This window comes from Sphaerodactylus townsendi, linkage group LG07 (assembly GCF_021028975.2).
Source record: "Sphaerodactylus townsendi isolate TG3544 linkage group LG07, MPM_Stown_v2.3, whole genome shotgun sequence".
Taxonomy (NCBI): domain Eukaryota; kingdom Metazoa; phylum Chordata; class Lepidosauria; order Squamata; family Sphaerodactylidae; genus Sphaerodactylus; species Sphaerodactylus townsendi.
In genome coordinates this window covers 85090175-85110551 of record NC_059431.1, presented here as the reverse complement: position 1 = coordinate 85110551, position 20377 = coordinate 85090175, and the positions used below count along the sequence as shown (strand labels likewise).

General features: G+C 45.4%; 1 protein-coding gene across 8 annotated transcripts in view; it reads left to right on the top strand.

The window, feature by feature from the left end:
- Positions 1-20377, top strand: part of NFIB (nuclear factor I B) — a 361340-nt gene that overhangs the window by 93567 nt on the left and 247396 nt on the right. Inside the window, exon 1 of one of the 8 annotated variants that reach the window (XM_048503644.1) lies at positions 4309-4330. The exons of 6 other annotated variants lie outside the window; for them this stretch is intronic. Coding sequence is in view for 1 of the 2 variants with exons in the window: in XM_048503634.1 (XP_048359591.1) it covers positions 11354-11371 (18 nt within the window). In the remaining variant the exon portion in view is untranslated. Of the gene's footprint in view, positions 1-4308; positions 4331-10753; positions 11372-20377 lie in introns of those variants that run through there. One more of the 8 variants, XM_048503634.1, reaches the window with a different exon arrangement.

Below are 20377 nucleotides of genomic sequence, written 5' to 3'. Positions count from 1 at the left end.
GGTTCTTCCCCAAGGAACTGGCCCAGGTGTGTCCCACTCGGAGTCACCATGCTGGCGCAAAAACCTGCTTGAAAAATAGGGATCCTCCTGGATCGTTATGATTCTTCCAAGAGGTCAACCTCCCCCCCAATCACCATCACATTACTGCTTGTAACCCTAGACACATGTCTGAACACAATAATCATGCATCCCTTGCTCCATGGCACCACAATGGCACAAAAAGATGGTTAAAACGCACGCACGGAGCCTCATGATTTTTCCACTTGGTCACCCCCAAATCACCATCCCAGCCCAGGTTCTTAGCCACATGTCTGAACACAACAGTCAGGCATTCCATGGCACTACAGTGGCACAAAAACGTGGTTAAAATGTACGGATCCTCCGTGGATCCTCATGATTTTTCCATTGGCGTTTCCGTTTGGGCCCGCTTCCCTGGTAGGCAAACGGGGTACTAGTTCCTCTCTCCCTCCCCCCCCCCCAGTATTCCCTACATTAAGTGCCCTTCTCTGCCCCAAGGGCGCGGGGGAGTCTGCGGCTGTCCCCGGCTGTCCTACGGGCTGGCCCGGGGCCCACCAGACCGTCGGCGGGAGGCGTCGGGGCTGCCTAACGTGGCGAGGTGGGAATCCGGCGGCGTCTCCCGGTGCGGGGCGTCCCAGGCCATCCGGACAGGGCTGGGAGTGGGGCCGCTCGCCTCTGCGCTTTCGGGAGGAGGGCTCCGCGGAAAGGCCCTTCTCGGGACCGGAAAGTTGAACTCCGGCAGCGGCTCCGGTTCACTTCCAAATCAGAGGATCATCAGGCTGAAACGAAGTGAATGCAGTTCGAGCCCCCAAGGCCCTTTCAGGCACATAATCGCCGAGGAGAGGAAGGGACTACTTGGAGGAAGGCTCCGCACTTGTCACCCGCCAGGGGCAGAGAAGTGCTGCTCACGCACCTGCACGCGCCTCGGCAAGCGAAGCAGTTCCTCTCAAGCGACTCACTGCCGCTTTACTTCTGAGTAAACGCTAGTCAGGCTGATATTAAGGAGCTGCAGCGCGGAATCATAGCACTGATACGCTGCTACTCCCTTCGCAGTGGGGACCTAAGAAGCGGTTTGCAACATGGTTCTCCCGCCTCCATTCAAACGGAGGCTTAAATCAGAATCAGGCGGCTTGGCTTCTGCTCTTTAGGATCACAACCAAGGAGGTACACAGACATTCCCCTGGCGACAACGAAGCTACTGCCACAGAATGTAGTTTGCAAAAGATTTATATACACACATACATGTTTACACACACACACACACACACACGACTGAAATATATGACTGAAGTTTCCAGTCAACGGCGAGAGCGCAGGATCGCCCGTGTTGGAGCACCAAAGCGTTGTCTAAACGTGGTACCGTGCGCGCCGTCTCAGGAGGAGAAAGCGGACAGGCTTCTTTCAGCAGCCCCGCAAAGGAAAACGCTGGGGAGCCCAGATCATGACCCGGCCGGGCGTGGGGCAGATCAATTTATGGCCGGATTCTGGGGATGAGAGGGGTCCGACTGAAACCCAAACTGCAGGCCGGGTCTCCCCCACACAGGCCAGAGCCACCGTCCTGCAAGCGGCAGGAAAGAACAGCCTGTCCCAGCTATAAATAGCCGCCCGCCTGGCCCGGGCGAGCTGGGAAGGGCCGGCCGGCGTGGCAGGGCTATTCCTGGCCGCTGCTGCTCACGTGTGGAGGCCGGTTCAGGCGGGGCAGCCGGAGCCTCTCCTCGGCGGGGCGTCCCGGACCTGGTTTCCCGGGCCCCGGCTGTCCGGGACCGCTAAGACGCGGCGGAGACCTTCGCTGGGGAAGGCCAGGCGCGGCGCTCCCGCCAAGCCCACCGCCGGTCGCCTTTCCGTGAAGGGGAAATGCGGTTAGGAACGGCGGAGCGCCAACGAAATCCGAGGGGGAGGCTCTTTCCTGCGGCTCGGGTTGCAAAGGAGCCGGCGCGCTGCTTTGCCCGCAATCCTAAACTTGCTGGTGTTGACCTGCCCAGTGAAATCCAAGTGAAGTTGCGGGGAATTTCTCCTAAGTAAATACGACCCTTTGTGACCGCCTGACGCAAACTCTCTCTGTCTCCCTGCCTAGAAAGAAAACCGATTGTGTTTAGCGGTGCTTACTTGCGAGGAGACACATTTGGGATGGGGGCTGTTCGCTGACAACCCGCGTGGATTTCTCACCATTTCCTGTTGGGACCGCAGAAAGCGCCGCTGAAACCAAGAGGCTAAATCACTTTCCCATAACTTTGGAGTTTTCAAAGATTCGGGGGAAGGGTGTTCCCAGAATTTGTTCTCACTCCCTCCAGTAAAGCCCTTTGGGGCACAGACTGTCCTGGCCCTGCCGGGGAGGGGGGGGAGATATGGGCACAGCCCCACGTGCGCTCTCCCCGTCGACCCTGTATCTCAGTGGCAGGAGAAAAACCCCAATCGACCCCTCTCACTTTTGCACACGAAGAGAGCGATTCTCGAAAGGCCTGTTTGGGACCAGCCTCTCCCCCCCCCCCCTTTGCATTCACACTGGGAGCAACAAAGAATCACCAGCGATTAAGGGCTAAACCGGACCCAGCTGCGAGTTCGGCGATGGCGGCGGACCCCCCTCCCCCCCCCTTCCGAGAATAAATTTTTCCGAGTGGGAAGAAACCCGTGCCGGGCGCTCCCCGCGCCGTCCTGCCTCTGCGGCCCACGAGAGCCACCTGCTCGGGAAGCCAGTCCAGTACCTTGACAGCCAGACGGCGACTGCGCTGGGGAAGGAGAGGGCGGAAGCCCGGGAGCCCCTTCGCAGAGCACGGGCCCTTACGGAGGCCGCCCGGGAGAGAACCCGCAGCCTCTCTGCCCCGGCCCGAACTTCTGAAGAAACTTTTTGGGGAGGTGGGGAGTAGTTTTGCCCTCCCTTCCCCAGTAGCAGCACCTTTGGATTTCAGCCCTGTTGGCATCAGTAGCACGCCTCCCGGTGGGTGGGTGCATGGGTGGAGGAGCTTGTGAAATCGATGGGATTCCCCCCCCCCCCCGTCTCTTAGCAAAAGCGGCCCGCCGTTGCTTTGACAGCCCCTCCCCCCTCCCCGCGTCTGGCCGGGGAACGTGCCTGTCTCCATCGGTGTCTCGCCCCGCACCCAAGCCCAAGGCAGCCCCCTGGCTCAGCTATCTGGAAGGCTGCAGACCGACCGCCCTGGAGCGGGATCCCTGCTCGCCGTCGCAGCTATCGGGGCCTAACTTGCAGGGGGAAAGCAGGACCCGCCGGTCTTGGGCCGAGGAAGAGACGCTGCTCGGGAAGCCGGCGCAGCTACTCGTTTGCTTAGCAGCTTACTTTTTCGTGTTGTAAAAGGAGCACCGACATCCTGTCCTCGGCTCCGAAGAGGCCGCACAAAAACAGCGCTTTACAGCCTTGCAAAGGCGAGGCGCGCAGGACAGACGGCGACCGGGAGGTCTCCCGCTCCGAGCGGGAGACCTCCCGGTCGCCGTCTGTCCTGCGCGCCTCGCCTTTGCAAGGCTGCAAAGCGCCATCAGAAGTCAACCCCCAGTATCCCATCAGGCCCGCCCGGAGAGGTTGGACGCTTGGCAGAGGCCCTGATAATCTTCCCTGCTGGGTCCCTGGACCCTCCACGGGGACCGACGAGAGCCACTGACCCCAGCGGGGCTCCCTCTCTCGTGGGGCTGGACGGACCGCCATGTTGCCAAGGCAGCAGGCCTTGGAGAGGCGGGTGATCCTGGCCCCAGGCCTGGGGAGGGGGGCATCAAAGCGTGGCGACACAGCGAGGGCAGAGGGACGGGGCGGGCAGGGAAGCCCCCCAAAGAGGTGCCCACGCTGCACGGGAAAAGGAAGGGAGGAGTTTCACCGCTGTGATCTCCGCCGGGCTTCACTTTAAAGCCAGCCTCGCCGAATCCTAGAATCAGGCGGCTGGCCTCGCCGGTGTCCGACGGCCGGGCAGAGCCATGCCGCCGCCGAGCCAGGGAGAAGGGAGAAGAGGATGAGGCACCGAGGGCGCCCAGACGCCGAGGAGGAGGAGGAGGAGGGAAGATAGACGTCGCCAGTGCTATGACTTAGTTCTCACCGCTCTTAAGTAGCCTCCTGGGGCCTGCCTATGGGGAGAGAGCCCGGCCTTGTCCCAGATTGGGCCTGGAGACCCTCTCTGCTCCTGAGCACGTGGCGGGCTTTGCAGGGCGCCTGCTGAGTTCTGACTCCACACAGACGGGGAGGGGGCCCCCTCGCGCCAGCTGCCCCATGGATCCTGCGCCCTACAGGGCCCAGCAGGCCTATCCGCAGGCAGGCGCGTCGCCCGGGCCCAGCCTCGTGACTTTGGGGGCTGTTCCCCTCTTCCTGGGGGCACAGGTGAGTCCTGCCTCCTTTTGCGGTGTGTTGTTTTTATGTATCCTCGGACAACGCCTGATCTTGCTTAGGCGGGAAGCCTTGAGGGGTTGCTCGACGTGGAAAGACTGCATCGCATCACAGTCGAGGCCAAGTAGGTACTTCCCCCGCCTCCCCTTATAGGATCATGCCGCTTTCACCTTCTTCTCCCAGCCCATGCCGGATGGCCTCACCCTTGCTGCATTCCCTTCCCCCCCAATACACGCCTATCCCCTGTTACAGTTTATTGATGACAGGTTTCTGGCAACTGAAATACGAGTTCCCGGAGGTTGATCCAATAACAAAGGGCTGGCAATCTGAGCTCTTGCCTGTATTTTGTTAATATGTGATTGCTATGAGGGGCTGGGGAGGGAGGGGGGGGGCGTGCATTGCATACACTCCCAATAAGCAAAAGATTTCAGGAACTATTGGGCTGCTCTTTTCCAGTTGCGTAAGGCCAGGTAGGTACCTGGAGGATTTGCCTGTTGTAGGAGACTGTACTTTTCCCTCCTTGTCTCCTAAGGAAGGATCAAAAACGAATTGTATGGAGTCAGGGAATCCTGACTCCCAAAAGTAACCCTCTCTGCCCTGAAGTAACCTTTCGCCTGTTCTGCCCAAGGGAGTTGGTTATGAGTGTGATTTTGTTTTCATTTTTTAATTTTGTGGGGCCCCTGTACTAGCTGTCTGCAACTGGTGTGGTGTTTATTTTGAAGCACTGTAGCCTTGCCAGTGACTTGCAATGCTGTGTTTGGATGCAGCGCCTAATCATATACAGTGCAGGGAGTGAGCTCATCTACTACTGTGTCTGTGGCCTGGCGGGATGAGGGGGCCAAACAAACAGCAAAACACAAACAGCTGAGGCGTGTGCATGGAAACAGAGCCCTGGGTGCCAGCAGCCCCATTCCTTTCACAGTCTGTGGGAACAAACCCTTTTGTGATAACATCTTCTGTCACATCTGCATCTGCTCCTGAAACCCTGGCATGCTTGGCAGCTTTTGGGCAGCAGGTGTCAGGCAGGAAGAGGGAGAAACTCCCGGGGACCAATAAAACTAGCCTCAAACAATTCCCAGCCCTAGCAAGGCCGGCAGGCTGGTCTTCCTCTGAGAGCCCAGCAAGTGCCTCCCTTTGGAGCAGAGGGGAGAGTGGCTCCATCCAACGGCTGGCTTTTGAAGAACTAAAACAGAGGGAGAGGGCTGTCACTCGCAGGGCTTGCAGAGCGGCCTGGTGCAGAGGCCAAGTCCAGAGTGAATGGAGGCCTCTGGCCACAGGCCTAGGGTGTTGCTGTGGTCTGGCTCGAGAGATTGACTCCTGTCCCCTCGCCACTGCATCTGTCTGTCTGGCAAGTTATTCTTTCCTTTGTGATCTTTGGCATTAACTTTTTCCTGGATGGGTGGCCTGCTTGGAGCACCAGTCAATGAGAATTTTGTTGCAGGAAGCAATGCGACCATTAGGCCTAGCGCCATCACTTTGATAACCTGGCGGATGGTGGATCTATTATTTTGGATTTTTAAAAAATGGAAATAAACATGTCTTATACAGTTCTCATGATAGAAACCAGTGCCCATTTCCTCTTTTCAATTCAGTGGTACTTTTTACATGTTACTGAATATTTTTGATTATTTACCTGTATCAAAAATGCATCATCTGTTCAATGTAGTGTCGAACAAAGTGGGTTTATGACCCTTTTCTCTTCAAAAGCACTACTGGTTAACCATGGATTTCGATGATGTGTTAAAAGGGCGCCTGGCGAAGGGCTTTTCTTACTGTTGGGACAAGGTTTTAGGTCATAAATACAAAGTTGGTAACATTCACTCATTTTTCTTTTCCAAGAGACATCACTATCTAGTCTAATTTGTTTTTGTACAATTAAGCTTTCTAGTTAAGGGGGAAAATATTTTTATAAAGCTTTCTATTTTAAGTTCATCTTGATCAAAATGTAAGCTACAATCATGCCCAATGAAGAAATGGATGAAAACAGGGCTTAATTCAGAATATGGTAATAAGTTCTAACCTGAATCCTTAGTGATTCCTGAACATTGTAGTGGGATTTGAGGTGTTTTTTTTTAAAACCAAAATGGAAAGAATCCCATTTAGTTTATTATGAGAAAAAAGCATATTTGTTTAAAAAATCATCCTTTCACATTAAAAATCTTGAAAAAGGATTTAGCAATATGAAAAATAGCAAAGGTATTTATGTTAGTTTTTTTGGGGGAAAATCAGCTCATTTCTCTTGCATTTGCTTTTCTTATGACATTTTGGGACAGCTCTCTTTAATCTTGCCTGGCATTCTTATTCCTGATTTGGTAACTTTTTTTCCCTCCTGTGTCAGTATCCCTTTCTAAAAGCTGAAGCCTTGAGAATGGCTAATTTCTTCCTTCACATTCACAACTGGGGTCACGGAAGGTGATTTTTTGGCAGCCTGGGCTTGGTCTGACCTTTGGAACAGAACTGACCTCTTCTTCAGGCTGACTTTCAGTGTGCAGACTACTTAGTGATAATAGGATGCAATACAACTACTTGTTACAATTTGTCGTGACAGCTTAACAACAAATTAAGATGGTTAACATATTATCTGGTCTGTGATAGTAAATGCTGTCATTAAGATTGCATCACTTCCATTTAACTCGCTCAGTTCTTGCTGGAAACATAGCCTCCGAAGGCTGACATGTTGTCAGATGAACGTTTTCATTCTAGCCAAAGCGTGCAAGTTGCGAAGGAGGCCATTTAGAAGATGTAGCTCTTGCAACGGAAGAACAGGCAGGAGGAACCTGATAAGAGTGCTTCAGGGCACATTGTTTTAGAAACTTCCAAACACATTCCTGCCTTTTATCCATAATAGAAGATACACAGTACCTATCTCTGATTCAATGGGGAGAAGACCCACTTTGAGGTTTTAAACTGTATTTATTATCCCAAGGCAATTTAACCATAACACTGAATTACTCAAATGATTCTTCCCCCAAAATAAGTGTTTTCTGTGACAAAAAGCGAAGATTGAGGCCCATGTGTCACAGGCAGGGTGGATATGGACAAGTGTGAAATATTAGAATGTATAGTTTTACAAGCAACAAAGGCAGGAAAACCAACATTGTTTTCAGTTGTTTCGTTTGCTTGTGCCATTCCTAGTTTTACGTGGTGAGATGTCACTTCCTTACTTTCTTACTCTCTCTCATTTCTTTCCTTCTGATCATGGCTTCTCAGTGAACATTGTACTAAATGATATATTTGTTACTGGAGGGGGGATTACACTGCATTACTTAGTAGAGACTTATTGTGCTAAAATCTGCACAGTAAAAAAAAATCCTACCTGGTTTATTATAAACAATTTTATTAAACATTTCCTCCCTCCCCCATCCCCCAAAGGTGCCCACTGGCCCCACAACCCCATATTCCAGATGGGATCTTGATATTGTTAGCAAGATAATATATTTTTATATCATTCCTGTGAAATTCAGCGCAGTATACTGGGATTCAACTACTTTGATTTTCATGTGCGTTTTTGAAACTTGTCTTTTATTATTAATTATATTTGTTGTTTCCTAAATGGGTTTTAATGTAATGCTTTCAAAGGAAGTTCTAGAGACTCTTGGAGGCTATGGAAATAGCTGATCATAGTTCTAAAGAAGACATGTGGGAGAGGGCTAAGCCAACCTGATATAATTAGTGGTCTTTGTTAGCTCTATTGTATGCAAACCACAAAGCAGCCATAGAGTGCAACTATGTGTCTTGTAGAATTACTTTTTTAAAAAGAGGTAGGTAGAACCATGTTGCACTACCATGTTTTAGGGAATTTCTACTGAAAAACCCTTCCAGTAACATGATATCTTTCCCAGTGAAAATTTTACTGCTGAATATTTTAACTCAGTTCCTGAAAATAATGAGAATTTGTTTTTTATTAAAAAGTTATAGAAACCAAATAGATTTCAACTTTGTCAAGTGAAATAACTGATATGAGTGGATGTTAAAGTTTGGGGTGATCCTTCTTAACAATAGAGGTGCTTGTTTTTTGCCAACCCCAGGGATAATATTTTGTTTGATTTTCATATATTACATAGGTATTGATCCCTACCCAAAGCCATAGTTTATTTGTAGCCTATTTGATAGAATGATTTGTACAGGAAATACTTTCCTCACTTAATAAGGGAGGGAGATTAACCATGTATTAATGTGATCAGTGGTTGTGTGGGACATGGTTTAATGGATTTTAATATGTAAAGATTACAAATGAGGACTTCAGCTCATTTACTATGAACATGCTCCAGTAAATGGTCTGACATGTTAACATTGTTAACATTCATGTCACCGGTATAGAATTACATTTGTTTAAAACAAGTCCTTAGTATAGTGGTATTTAGGATATTTAAATCCAGGTTTATCATCCTATGGTCTTCCAGTAGAAACATCTCTCTCTTTAGATGGACTGTTTACTGAAGTGCTGTCGCCTTTCAGTTTAAGCGAGCGAGTGCCTTGCTGAGCCTATCATATCAGTGCCGATTCACTGCATGTTATGGCTCTTGTATTTTCACTACTGACCTAAAGGGTCATTGATGAGGTCTGCCTTTAAAAAATTCTAAAATTATATTCTAAGAATATGTTTGCAGTAACTGTAATAAAAACATAATATGTAATGTGCAGAATTATTCATTTGTGATGTCCATAATCCAGAAACAACTATAGGTCCCACTTGGCATGGGAAAAGGCATGCTAACCAGATAATTGACTGAATCTTATGTAGTTTGCAAAGTCCAGGGCCTCAGCAGTCACTTTCGCTAAACAAAGGGTAAGTGAACATTGTGAACCTCCAATTGTTTTTCCCCTATTGCATGTATTCTTGATGTATCCAACGGAAATTCAAGCAGCGTTCTCAGAATTTCAATCTGCTGTTCCACCTAGGTTATGCCAGGATTTTTCGCTGCTGTTGTTCATTTCAACAGTAAGCCATTTTTAGAACTTCAGTATAAATTACTAACAAAATATACTAAAATTCTCAGCTCTCATGCTGCTAATGGAGCCTTTGCATTGCAAAAATAATGTTCATCAATGATAAAATGTAAACTTCTATCCATGGAATTCAGCCAGCCTAACTATGAAGTCTGATACATCTCAAGTCAATCATATCATGCTAACTGGGCCCAAGTAATTAGATACGTTGTATTCTTGCTCACCGTTTAATTTGGCAGTTTTAAATGAGAATTTGAAAGCAACCTCTAGCCTTTATTATGGAATTGAATAGTCAGAATTTTCTTGGCTAACAAGTCTTTACAATGTATTATCTATGTATTAAAATCACACTTTAATGTTTCTCACATAAACTACTTGCAATATGAAATGTATGTAATATATTTTCTATCATTATAATTGTATTCCCTTTTAAAGTATTACAGTGAACACCTAACTCATGATCAAATTAGTTCTTTCTTCCCCAGCCCCCATGACCAACTTTGCATGTTTTGCTTTTTTCTGAAAGATATTTCTACTATTCCACAAAAGTAAAAAATGTTGCGCACCAAGGTCAGTTAATAAAGCCATTGAACTATATGTAACTGTCAGAAGAGATGAAATGTAAAATACAATGCTTCATTCTCTTTCTAGCACTGGAAGCTTTTAGAGGGTTTCCTCTGTCTCTAGATTTATCTACACAAATTGTGGTGGCTCAGGAGGGCTTATATTTCCACAAGGAGCCTAATTCTGTATTCCCTGCACATCTACCTTTTGATTAACTTCCCTGGAAGAATGAGCGGCTCAGAATCAGAAGGGCAGGTACTAGTTTAATAACTGCAAATGTGAAGAGGAATGCTGGTTTATTTAATTTAAAAACATTTTATGTTATACAATTGCCACCATCTTTGTCCAAAATACAGAGTTTCTGAACACCTTCAGCAAAGATTTCTGTAGGTTTGATTTCCCTTTCATCAAATCGAGTTGGGCCCTTTTTGTCTTCAAATAAAAACATCCAGTTTTTCTTCCTCCAAAACTTAATCTTGGGATCTTGCTTTATTATTTAGCAGTGAACCCTTTCCCTCTCTCCCCGCAGTGGAAACAGCGCACAGTTTCACATACACACACTTTTGTCTAAGAAACTGCACAGACTACTTTGACATGCGCCGATTTCAGGGTCTGTGACCTGTCTGGAACGGCATACTTTATTGCGGCGCCCCCTCCGGCTCCTCCCCGGCTGATTGGCTGCTCGAAAATGAATGTGCAAATAGCCGCCCCCCTCCCGCCCGCCTTTTCTTCTCTCTTGATGTTTCATGCAGCCGCCAGGCGGAAGCGAAGAGCCGCGCTTCCCACGGCTGCCGACAGAGCAGAGGGGCGCGGAGGTGGGGAATGCGAAGGCAGCTGGAGTGGGTGGTGGTTAAGGGAAGCCGCTGCCGCCGCGGGCCTGGCCAATCGGCGTGCGGTGGAAAGGGGCCAAGTCCGCCGCTCAGCGCTCGCCTCGCCAGCTCATTCTGCAGCGCTGGACTCGCGAGGGGGGGAAAGGGAAGGGAGAAGCAGGCAGCAGCCGCACCAGCAGCCCCAGCAGCAGCAGCAGCAACACACTCACACGCGGAGAGCCCGGCCCCGCTCGAAAAAAAGGGCTCAGCCTCTCCTGGACCGCGTTCAAGTCAGCAACCACAGCCTACTCTGCAGCCTCGCAACTCTAAGAGGAAGGAAGATTGGAAAAAGAGGAGGAGGAGGAGGAGGGGGCGTCTCGCTGCCTGCCTGTAGACTTTTTTTTGTCTTCGCTGCTTCCCCCCCCCCCCCAGCCTCTCCTCCAGCCAAGATTTTTTTCTTTGCCTTAAAAAAAGCCTGAGCAAAAAAACAAAACTAAAACCCTCTCGCTCTTCGTTTTTATATATACATATACTATATGTAGATCTATACATAAAAAAAGACAGAAGGGTCCCTCTTGGAAATCCAAACAAAACCAAAAGGAGTCCTTGAGAGAGGCATTAAATTTGTTAACTGAGAAATGTGAAGCCAACGGTCCCGGGTTGTGTTACAGAATTCAGGATCCCATAGGTTTTAATGCAATACAGTACAATGGTATGTGGCACTGAAAACGATCCTTTTTTTTTTCTTTTTCCCCTTTTTAAATTTGTGTAAACTTGCTTGTTGGCTGTTTCCTCTACCCCCTGCCCTCTCACGTTTACCGCATATGCCCCCCTCCCTGTCATTGCTATAATTTCTTATGTTACAGGATGAGGTATAAGCGGTGGATTGTTTATATTGTGCTTTTCTGTCCTCTTCTTTTGGCAGCTTTGGTATGTGGGTCGCATTTTTATGCCAGGAAACAGTTGATGGAGTTTGCGTCCAAAAGTGCTGAACTTGGTACATTTCCTGCTTCAATCTTTCTCCCCTCCCCCTTTCTCTCTGTCTGGCAGCGATCAGTTAAACCCTGGGAAAGGTTCATATGAAATGCTGGTTGATTCGTTTGCACCTCTGGCTTTGTTTTTCCCTGCTTGCGGCCGCTTTCCATGTGTCTTTCTGCTAATCTGTTTTTGGCGGTTGTTCTGATAACTTGGTGTGTTTTCCTAATTCCGTGAAAACTTGAATGGTTTCTTGCAGTTTCGAGGAAATGTTTTTGTGCTATTGTTCGCTACGCCTAACTAATCTCTGTCTTACAATGTTTGCCATGCTATGCTGAAGTATGGAGTGTTTATTTTGCATCATTCTCTCTCTCTTTCTCAGAGCTGCTTACGCATTTTGTGGCTGGCTTATTGTTTCTACTTCCCTTCTTCCCAATCTTTACTATTTGCTGGGAGATGATACCATTTGTTTCTTGCTTTGCTTTCATTCCCGTTCCCCGGGTATGCGTCTCCTCTCCCCGCTTGTCCTCTCTTCGCCTGTGTGTCTGGGCCACATTTTAATGCACAATATCCCATCCATTAAGTTGTGGTTGAATGCGGAGTGTGCGAGGACTTGGCAGCTCTCGGGCTGAAGGGGGCGGGGAAGGCACTTCGACTTTGACACAAGATGCCGATGTGGCGTGATCTGAATTATTATTAGGGCTGCAAACATGGCTATCCTCCTGCTGCTGAGGCGGTAAAGGGTTGCCATTGAACTTGAGACGGGACAGACAAGATCTCTAAGCCTCCCCCTCCCCAGTAGAGTAGTCTGCAGAGAAAAGGCGCCAAAACGCAGACCATTAACTCTTTCTTTGAAATGATCCTAAACCCATGAAACTTTTAATCACAGGGATAAAAGTGAACTTTTGAACTACAATTTGAAACGATCTTTATTTTTGTAAACCCTGCAATTTTAAAAAATGCTATCAACTGTCAGCAACTGGGATTGATTCTTTAAGCAGTTTTGGATTAATACCTTTGTGTTTTTTGTGGAGCCTTTACTGCATTTGGTGAGAGTGAAGACTGAATGAAAATGAACTTTATGCAGTCAGGGTAAAAACTTCAACGTTGTGTAATATAAAACGATGTGGTTTACAGTTTTACATTTGAGGTCTGATGTTTGCATTTTCTGGTCTGCGAAATGGAGAAAGCTTGGTTATTAGAGACACCATCAAACCATATGTGGACAGAGGTCAAGCACACACACACACACACTGTAAGAAAGACATGTGTGCACACCACAGACATTTATAGAGCACTGAGCAGTATGCTTTCATTGTAGGTACATTTCTTCACTGCCTAACGTTTAAAAGTAATTTAGAGGAGAAACAACAATTATTAATTACTGGAATTGTAAGTAGGAATACAGATTTGCTCAGTTTTTTAAACATAGAAATATTTACATTAATTATTTTAGAAAAAAGACTGACTGAATTTTCTGCATTACAGTCTGATGTACATGTAGAAAACTTGACAATTCCATTTAGTTTTTGAGTTCAACTTAAGAAAAGTTTCTCAAGTCCTTGTTGAACAGGTGAGCATGTCTGGAGTACCACATACAAAAGCATAAAGGATAATTTTCAAAAGGATCAGTGTTACAATATACAGCTCCACTCTTATTTTACAGTTGAACAGGATTGCCAAAGGAATGTTTCCTATATTTGCACTTTAGCTTTATGATTGTCTTTTTACTGAAATGTACGAAAGTAAAACTCAAACATTTCTAAATGTACTTAAGCACACTTTACTTCGTGAATATGTTTATATTTAGACATACAAAAATAGGCTGACCGATATGATTTGCATATTAAATAGTTGAAGTCAGAAAGGTGATTCTTTAACAGAGGAAGATTTTAGAACAGAGGAAGATTTTCGAACAGAAATAAAAGTTGTGAAGGGATATACCAAGATTTTTTTAAAAGGTATCATACATGTGAATGGCACAGTGTGGAAGAAAATCCTCTCAACTTAATGCAATAGAACATGGTATGATTAGACATATCCTTTTGACTTTAGAGGCATAAAACTGTTTTTTTAACTGAACTAGAGCTGTCTCTCACAATAGACATTACTTAAACTTCCATATCATCAGACCTCTAGATGCAGGCCTTTCCCTTTAAGTTGTCACTGTCCTCTTGGAAATATAATTGCCCAAGTACTTTGGAATGTGTATGCAAAGTTTTTCAGTATCATACGTTAAGGCAGAAAGAAAGAGAGCATTTGTTTCTGAGTTCTACAGAAAGAAACACTGAATCGTCATCTATGGAGAATTGCTGGAGGGGGGGGGGATGTCAGGCCTTTCAGGGTTTCTAGTTTTCCATTAATCATACAGTTGAGCTGCCTAACCTCCTGTGTTGCACTGAAATCAGTGCTGCTTGCTTGGTGAGTTTCAGACTGTACAAGTGCATGAAATCTAGACAGACAAATTTGCATGCTGTTCTTTTAAAAACTGTGCATGTCAGCAGTGATAATATTAATGTATTTTCTTAACTTAATCTTATCCCCACAAAATAATGCAAAATATATTAGGATATGGGGAATCTGAATGAATAGCAAGTAAACACGTACTTTTTTGATATTTAGATGAATAGTGAGATACAAAAGGGACACATGTGTTACACACAATGGGTGACCTTTGTTGTTGTAGGAGTGTAGCTGCATAGTTGTCTTTGGATGAGACCTGTTCAAATGCAAAAATTTTTGGGGGGATGGGTCATCAATGTCTAATCCATGGAAAGACTCTGGAAGTGTGGAAGAGTCCCATAACGATCCTGACACGGCTATTTTTTTTGTTGGATTCTTTCGATTAGGTATTCTATGTCATCTGATGGTTGGGATGAGAGGGCATCTTTTGAAAATATTATTTATATTAAAAAAGCTATAGCAATCTCTATCTAACACTGAGCACTAGTTTCCAATACACATCAACCACAATTAAAGATTACCCCAGATTTGAAGTACAAGTTTTTAAATTAAGTCACTCTGAATCAAACATTTATTGCAGGCATAAGTGCCGTTGGTATAAAATGAAATCATGCCTGGAGACCAGCAACTTTTACATATTCTCAAACAGGAATGTGTATAAAGAAATTAAATCAATTGACTGTTGAATTAGTTTCAGTATAGATGTTACAATTGTCTATGAGGGCTTGTTTTCCTTAAGTTTCTTTTTCACGTTTCTGTTGAAGCATTATTTCTCACACAAAATCTACCAAGGGTAAATTCTGCCAGAGGCAGTTTATAGTAAAATATCTTCCAAGTGGACATTTGGATTTGGCTTGTGTGCATTATTATCTGTTTATATTTCTGTATATTCTTAAAGTAATTAGAGTACTCTATGTCCTCAGGAGAAACTTCCTAGAGTTGGTAGATGTTGTTAGCAAGCAGTTATTATGCTTGGATTATTAAAGATGGGCATTTATTTAGATGAATCACAAAACAATTTCCACTCCCTTTCAAAGGATGTCTTTATGGAATGGGCTTGGTTACTCTTGGCTTTGAATCTTGTTCCTGGAAATGCTTGCAGTTACTGTGGTATTTATTAAGCTAGTAGTGCTAGTTTGTTGGTGTGTCAATGAGTGAAAGGCCAGGCCAAGCTGGGTCTTTCTTGCGTCTGTGGGGCACTTAAGGACAGAGAGCCATCACATGCTTTTCATCCCCTCCCCCAGCAACTATGACCTCTATCTCCTTCTTTATTTTCTATTATAGGAAATGAATGAATATTTTTGAGTGTGTGTATGTGTACGTGCAAGACAATATACTTCTCTAAATGACTCAGGACCTTATTTTATTGTTATTAAAACCAGCATCATACTGTCAGGATTAATTCCTAGGAGCTGTGTACCGGAATAGTTGTTAAAAGTAACCTGAACTCACGTTGCTGAACTAACTGTAGTTGGGCAGGGGACCACATTATTCTTGTTTTTCCATTATGAATGTATAAAGGAGGAGGTTGGGATGTCATTTTTAGAGAAGCAAGAAATTGTACAGGCCTTCTCCCTTCTTATAGGACTTGAAGCATTTTCCCCAAGCCCAACTCCAATACCAGAAGTGAGCCAGTTCTTTTTATGTAGTCATTAAAACAAAGACATTTTGTAATTCCCTGTGTTGATCAAGATGGCTTACAGTTTGTTCCATTAGAGCCATAAGCATAAAATAAACCATTCATAAAACACTATAGAAGAACTCATGCCTGTAGCTCAAGTTCCACTAAATGTCCTTCCAGATCTTTCTGTATAAATATCCAAGAGGGCTTATGATTGAAAAACAGAAACATTAAAAATTCCCTGCTGCCCTTTTCTAAAGACATCTAAAGAGTATTCCTGCCTCTTATTTTATTATCCATACAGTATGGGACACTACTGAAAAGAAATGGGTCTCAATAGATGTCAGGTGAGCAACCTTTGATGGAGACACACACAGAAGATGACCAGTAACAGAATTTATGGTGCGCATGAACACGTAGAGAGAAAATGATCTTTAGATATGTGGGTCCCAGACCATATACGTCTTTAGAGGTTCTAGCCAGTACTTTAAGTTGAACCCAGGAATAAAATGGACACCAATGTAATTGTTTAAATTGGCAAGATATGTTTCTGTTGACTGACAGTAACTAAAGCTGTCACATTTTGAAGCAGGTTGGAAGTTTCCAGATTGTCTTCAAGGGCAATCCCATATAGAACATTTTACAGCAGTCCAACCATGAGGTTACAGCACATAGATCAATATGGTTCGATTGGCTGAATCTAAGAAGGAAAGCTAAATACAGCTGATAGAAGGCACTTTTGACTACTATAACAACATACTTTTCAAACACCAAAGCTGGCTCCATAAACACCTTTAAGCTTTTCACCTGCTCTGTAACCTACCATTCAGCTGAAAGAGGTGGGTCTATCTGCGCCATCCTTTCTGAACCCTATCACCACTATCTTGTTTGGATTCAGTTTAAGCTTGCCTTGCCTTATGATTCCAACTACTTTGTGTCATCAAGTCGCAATCAACTTATGGTGTAAGGTTTTCAAGCCCACAGATGTTCAGAGGTGGTTTGCCATTGTCTTCCTCTGCTTTCTGACTCTGGACTTCTTTAGTGGTTTCCCATCTAAATGTTAACCAGGGTTATCTTCTGAGATTTGACGAGATCAGGCTAGCCTGAGCTACCCAGGAGAGGGCTGCATTGCATCTACATTATTATAAAATACTGCATTGGATGAACAGCTCTATTGATCCTTTCTTAGGGATGGGGCACATGCTATAGCTGTCCCAGAAATGCCACTGAAAATGGTTAGCTCTTGGCAACTGAGATAATCTGCCTTGCTTATAAAAGTACTCACAGTATGAAGTCTGAATATGAAACAGTAAGTATCCAAGTCCCACATTCCTGGTGACCATTACGTATGTGTGTGAAGACTTACAACATGGAAACTCCATGTAGTAAGTTAGGGAATCCGTCAACATAAAAGGCCATCTTCAAAATCACCATAGTGGTGACTGTGTGCTCTAGTTCAGACTTTGGCACTAAAAAGATATCAGAACCAAATACCACTAGTGAAAGAAGAATAGCATTTCACAGTATTCTGTTCTTTTAAAAGACTGTGCATAAACTGTGAACTTTCCTCTGGATGCCCCAGGCTGGGCTGATTTTATGAGATTTCAGAAGCAGGGACAGCCCTGGTAAGTGCTTGGATGGGAGACCACTAAGGTATTCCAGGGTTGCTACTGTGTTTCCCCGAAAATAAGACCTATCATGATTTTTCAGGATTTTTGGAGGAGTCTTAAAATATAAGCCCTACTCCAAAAATAAGCCCTACCGGTAGTTACAGATCAGGATGATGTGATCCAGCAGGGTGCTCCCTGCCAATGAGGATGCAGCTTGCATCACAGGTGAGGAGGAAGCAATGGGGCTGCCGAGAGCCCGCCTTAATGAATTGTGAAGGTACCGTATTTCCCCTACCCCCTAAAATAAGTCCTAATGCATCTTTTGGTGCAAAAATTAATATGACCCTGTCTTATTTTTGGGGAAACACAATAGCCGTGATGTAGGTATAGATTTTTTTATGGGGTGGGTTTGGTGACTGAGGACTTTCTGGCTGTTCCATTCCATGCATTGTTTCAAGCAAGCCGGACACGTAATGGGAGGGGTTTGAACCCGAGAACCCTCCCCTTTCCTACGTCCCTGGCTGCTATACAGAAGAAGGCAAGGGCACACCACCTTTGTTAGTTTCCTGCTGTGAAAACTGTGATGGGCTGCTATGAATCAGCTGTGATCTGATGTGATTTTGCACACATAAACTTTGAGGGGATTATATAAAAGGAATTATAGGTCCATGTGACATAAAGCATCTATGCTGATAAATGCACTGAGATTCATGTCAGAGAAAGCTGATTGTACATAATGTAGATTATATTTATCACAAGGGGTGAGAGCCAGTGTGGTGTAGTGGTTAAAGCAGTGTACTCTAATCTGAAGAACTGGATTTGATTCCCCACTATTCCACATGAGTGGTAGACTCTTACCTGGTGAACTGGGTTTGTTTCCCTGCTCCTACACATAAAGCCTGCTGGATATGATCTGTCATCCCCCAATATGCCCAAAGAAATGGTTTAAGAATAAACAGTATTTAGCTCCTTACATCTGGGCCTGTCATCCTGGGACTCGTCCTCCTCCCCCGGGGAAAATTTTTAAAATGGGGTTGGCCGGATGCCTCTATTATTGTTATTACTATTGTTATCGCTGTTTTAAAGGTTTTAGCCATTTATTTATATTGATATTTTATACTGTACACTGCCCAGAGCCCTTTGGGGATGGGGCGGTATAAAAGTCCAAACAATAAATAAACAAACAAACAAACATTTATAGTACATAGACATTCTCAACCATTCTTAACACTAACATGGGTTCAATAGTGCTGTCCTATTCAGAGATGGAAAGCTGACAGTAATTTTTCTAGAATTCATGGACAAGGAAAAACAGCCCTCTGTGAGCTTGTGCAGCGGCATTCTGAGCATTTCCTTGTGATTCAGAAGTGTATACCAGATTGCTGCTTAGCCACTACACCAGCCCTCATTTATTTTATTCTTCCTGCAGGCATGAATTTATCATACATTAGATTAAATGCAGATGTGTGGAGGTTTTGATCACCCTGGCAGTTTTTAAAAAAACTGCCTTTGTAGGCATGTGCCTTTTTTAGTGACCCAAGGTAACACTGACGTTAGCCCTGAACTTGTTCTTCTTGCTTCCTCTCCCTTTGGCTTTAGAACTGATAAGCATGACATACTTGATTGCTCTTAGTGTAAATGGTGAAAAAGGCATCTTTCCAGCAGTAATAGGGATTCTGATAATTATGCCAAGAGGAGGAGCCAATTTTAAAATATAGGCAACTCCCAGAAGCAACATTTCTATAGTTAATGGCTGGACGGATTTTTTTAACCAGTGTGGAAGGGACAGTTTTAGTCTTACACAGAGACTTTTAATAATGTCTTGTGCAAGAGTCCCAGTGCTGAAAGAGGTGCGTTCAAGGATATTAGTAAACTTGCATTGAGAAGACTCTAAGAATTCATAGAATATTTATTTACAAGAAAAGTCCAGTCTTTAGAACTAGAATTATCTGTTTTTACAGTTAACCTAGAAAAAGATAATTGTGAGGCATTTTCTGGCAGTGGCTCAAAAAGAGCACGGTTGATCCTAAAATATAACCTCACAGACTTATGTTGATATGTTTTTAAATTGTCACTTTTAAAATGCTTCTTAATGTGCTATTTAAACCGTGGTTATACAAAATTGGAAATTTACCCACCTTGAAGCAGGTTCCACCTGTGCTATTTAAACCGTGGTTATACAAAGCTTGGAAATTTACCCACCTTGAAGCAACCTCTGAAGGGTTAATGTGTTGAACCTAGCCATTTGCTTTGACATTACCTGCTTTGTGTAAGTCCCCCCCCCCCCTCGCTTCCTCCCCTTCCTCCGGCTTGTAAATGTATGGGAATTGCAGCTGGTCGACTTGGCAAGCTCCCCTCATTAAGAGCCCCCTTTGAGATCGGGCTGTGTTTGAGTAGTTCCCTAATGAGGACAGGACGGGGTTAAAAAGTGACCATTTCATGGTTGACTTGAATCTGCCTGCTTCTCTTGATGTGTCGTTGTGAAATGTCTGACGTGAATAAATCCCACTTTGCAAAAGGAAAAGTCACCGGGCCCTTCAGGACAGCTTGCGCGGAAGGGGGACTTAAGGAGGCGTCCGAAAGTTTACCTGAGGCAAGCAACCCGCAGCAAAGCTCGTCACTGACCCCGCGAGCTCCCTCCGAGGGCCTCTGTATCGCAGCACGTGGGTCCCTCCGGTCAAAGTTTGGAGAATGAGGAGGGGTGTCAAAAAGCAAGTCCTCCCCCCCCCCGCTCGTGACCCACCGTGCTGCAATGTCCTGATGCAACGAGAAAAGAGAGGCCACTTGGCACCCTTCTAAGACTTGTGCACATGGCTTTGCCCCCCTCCCCTGTTGCCTTTTTGCAACTTCTTTTTAAGGCTTTTAGTACTGCGTGCGAATGGAGTTGCATATAAAAAATAGTTTTCCTGCGCGCTGTGAGAACCAGCGTTGTAGGTGGTGATGGGTGTGGGTGTGGAGGGGGGGGGCTGCGTGCGTTTTTAATTCGCCGCATTCCTGAAGTATTAAAAAAAATCGAGCGCGCGAACTCCCTCCTGGCACGAGCTGGTTG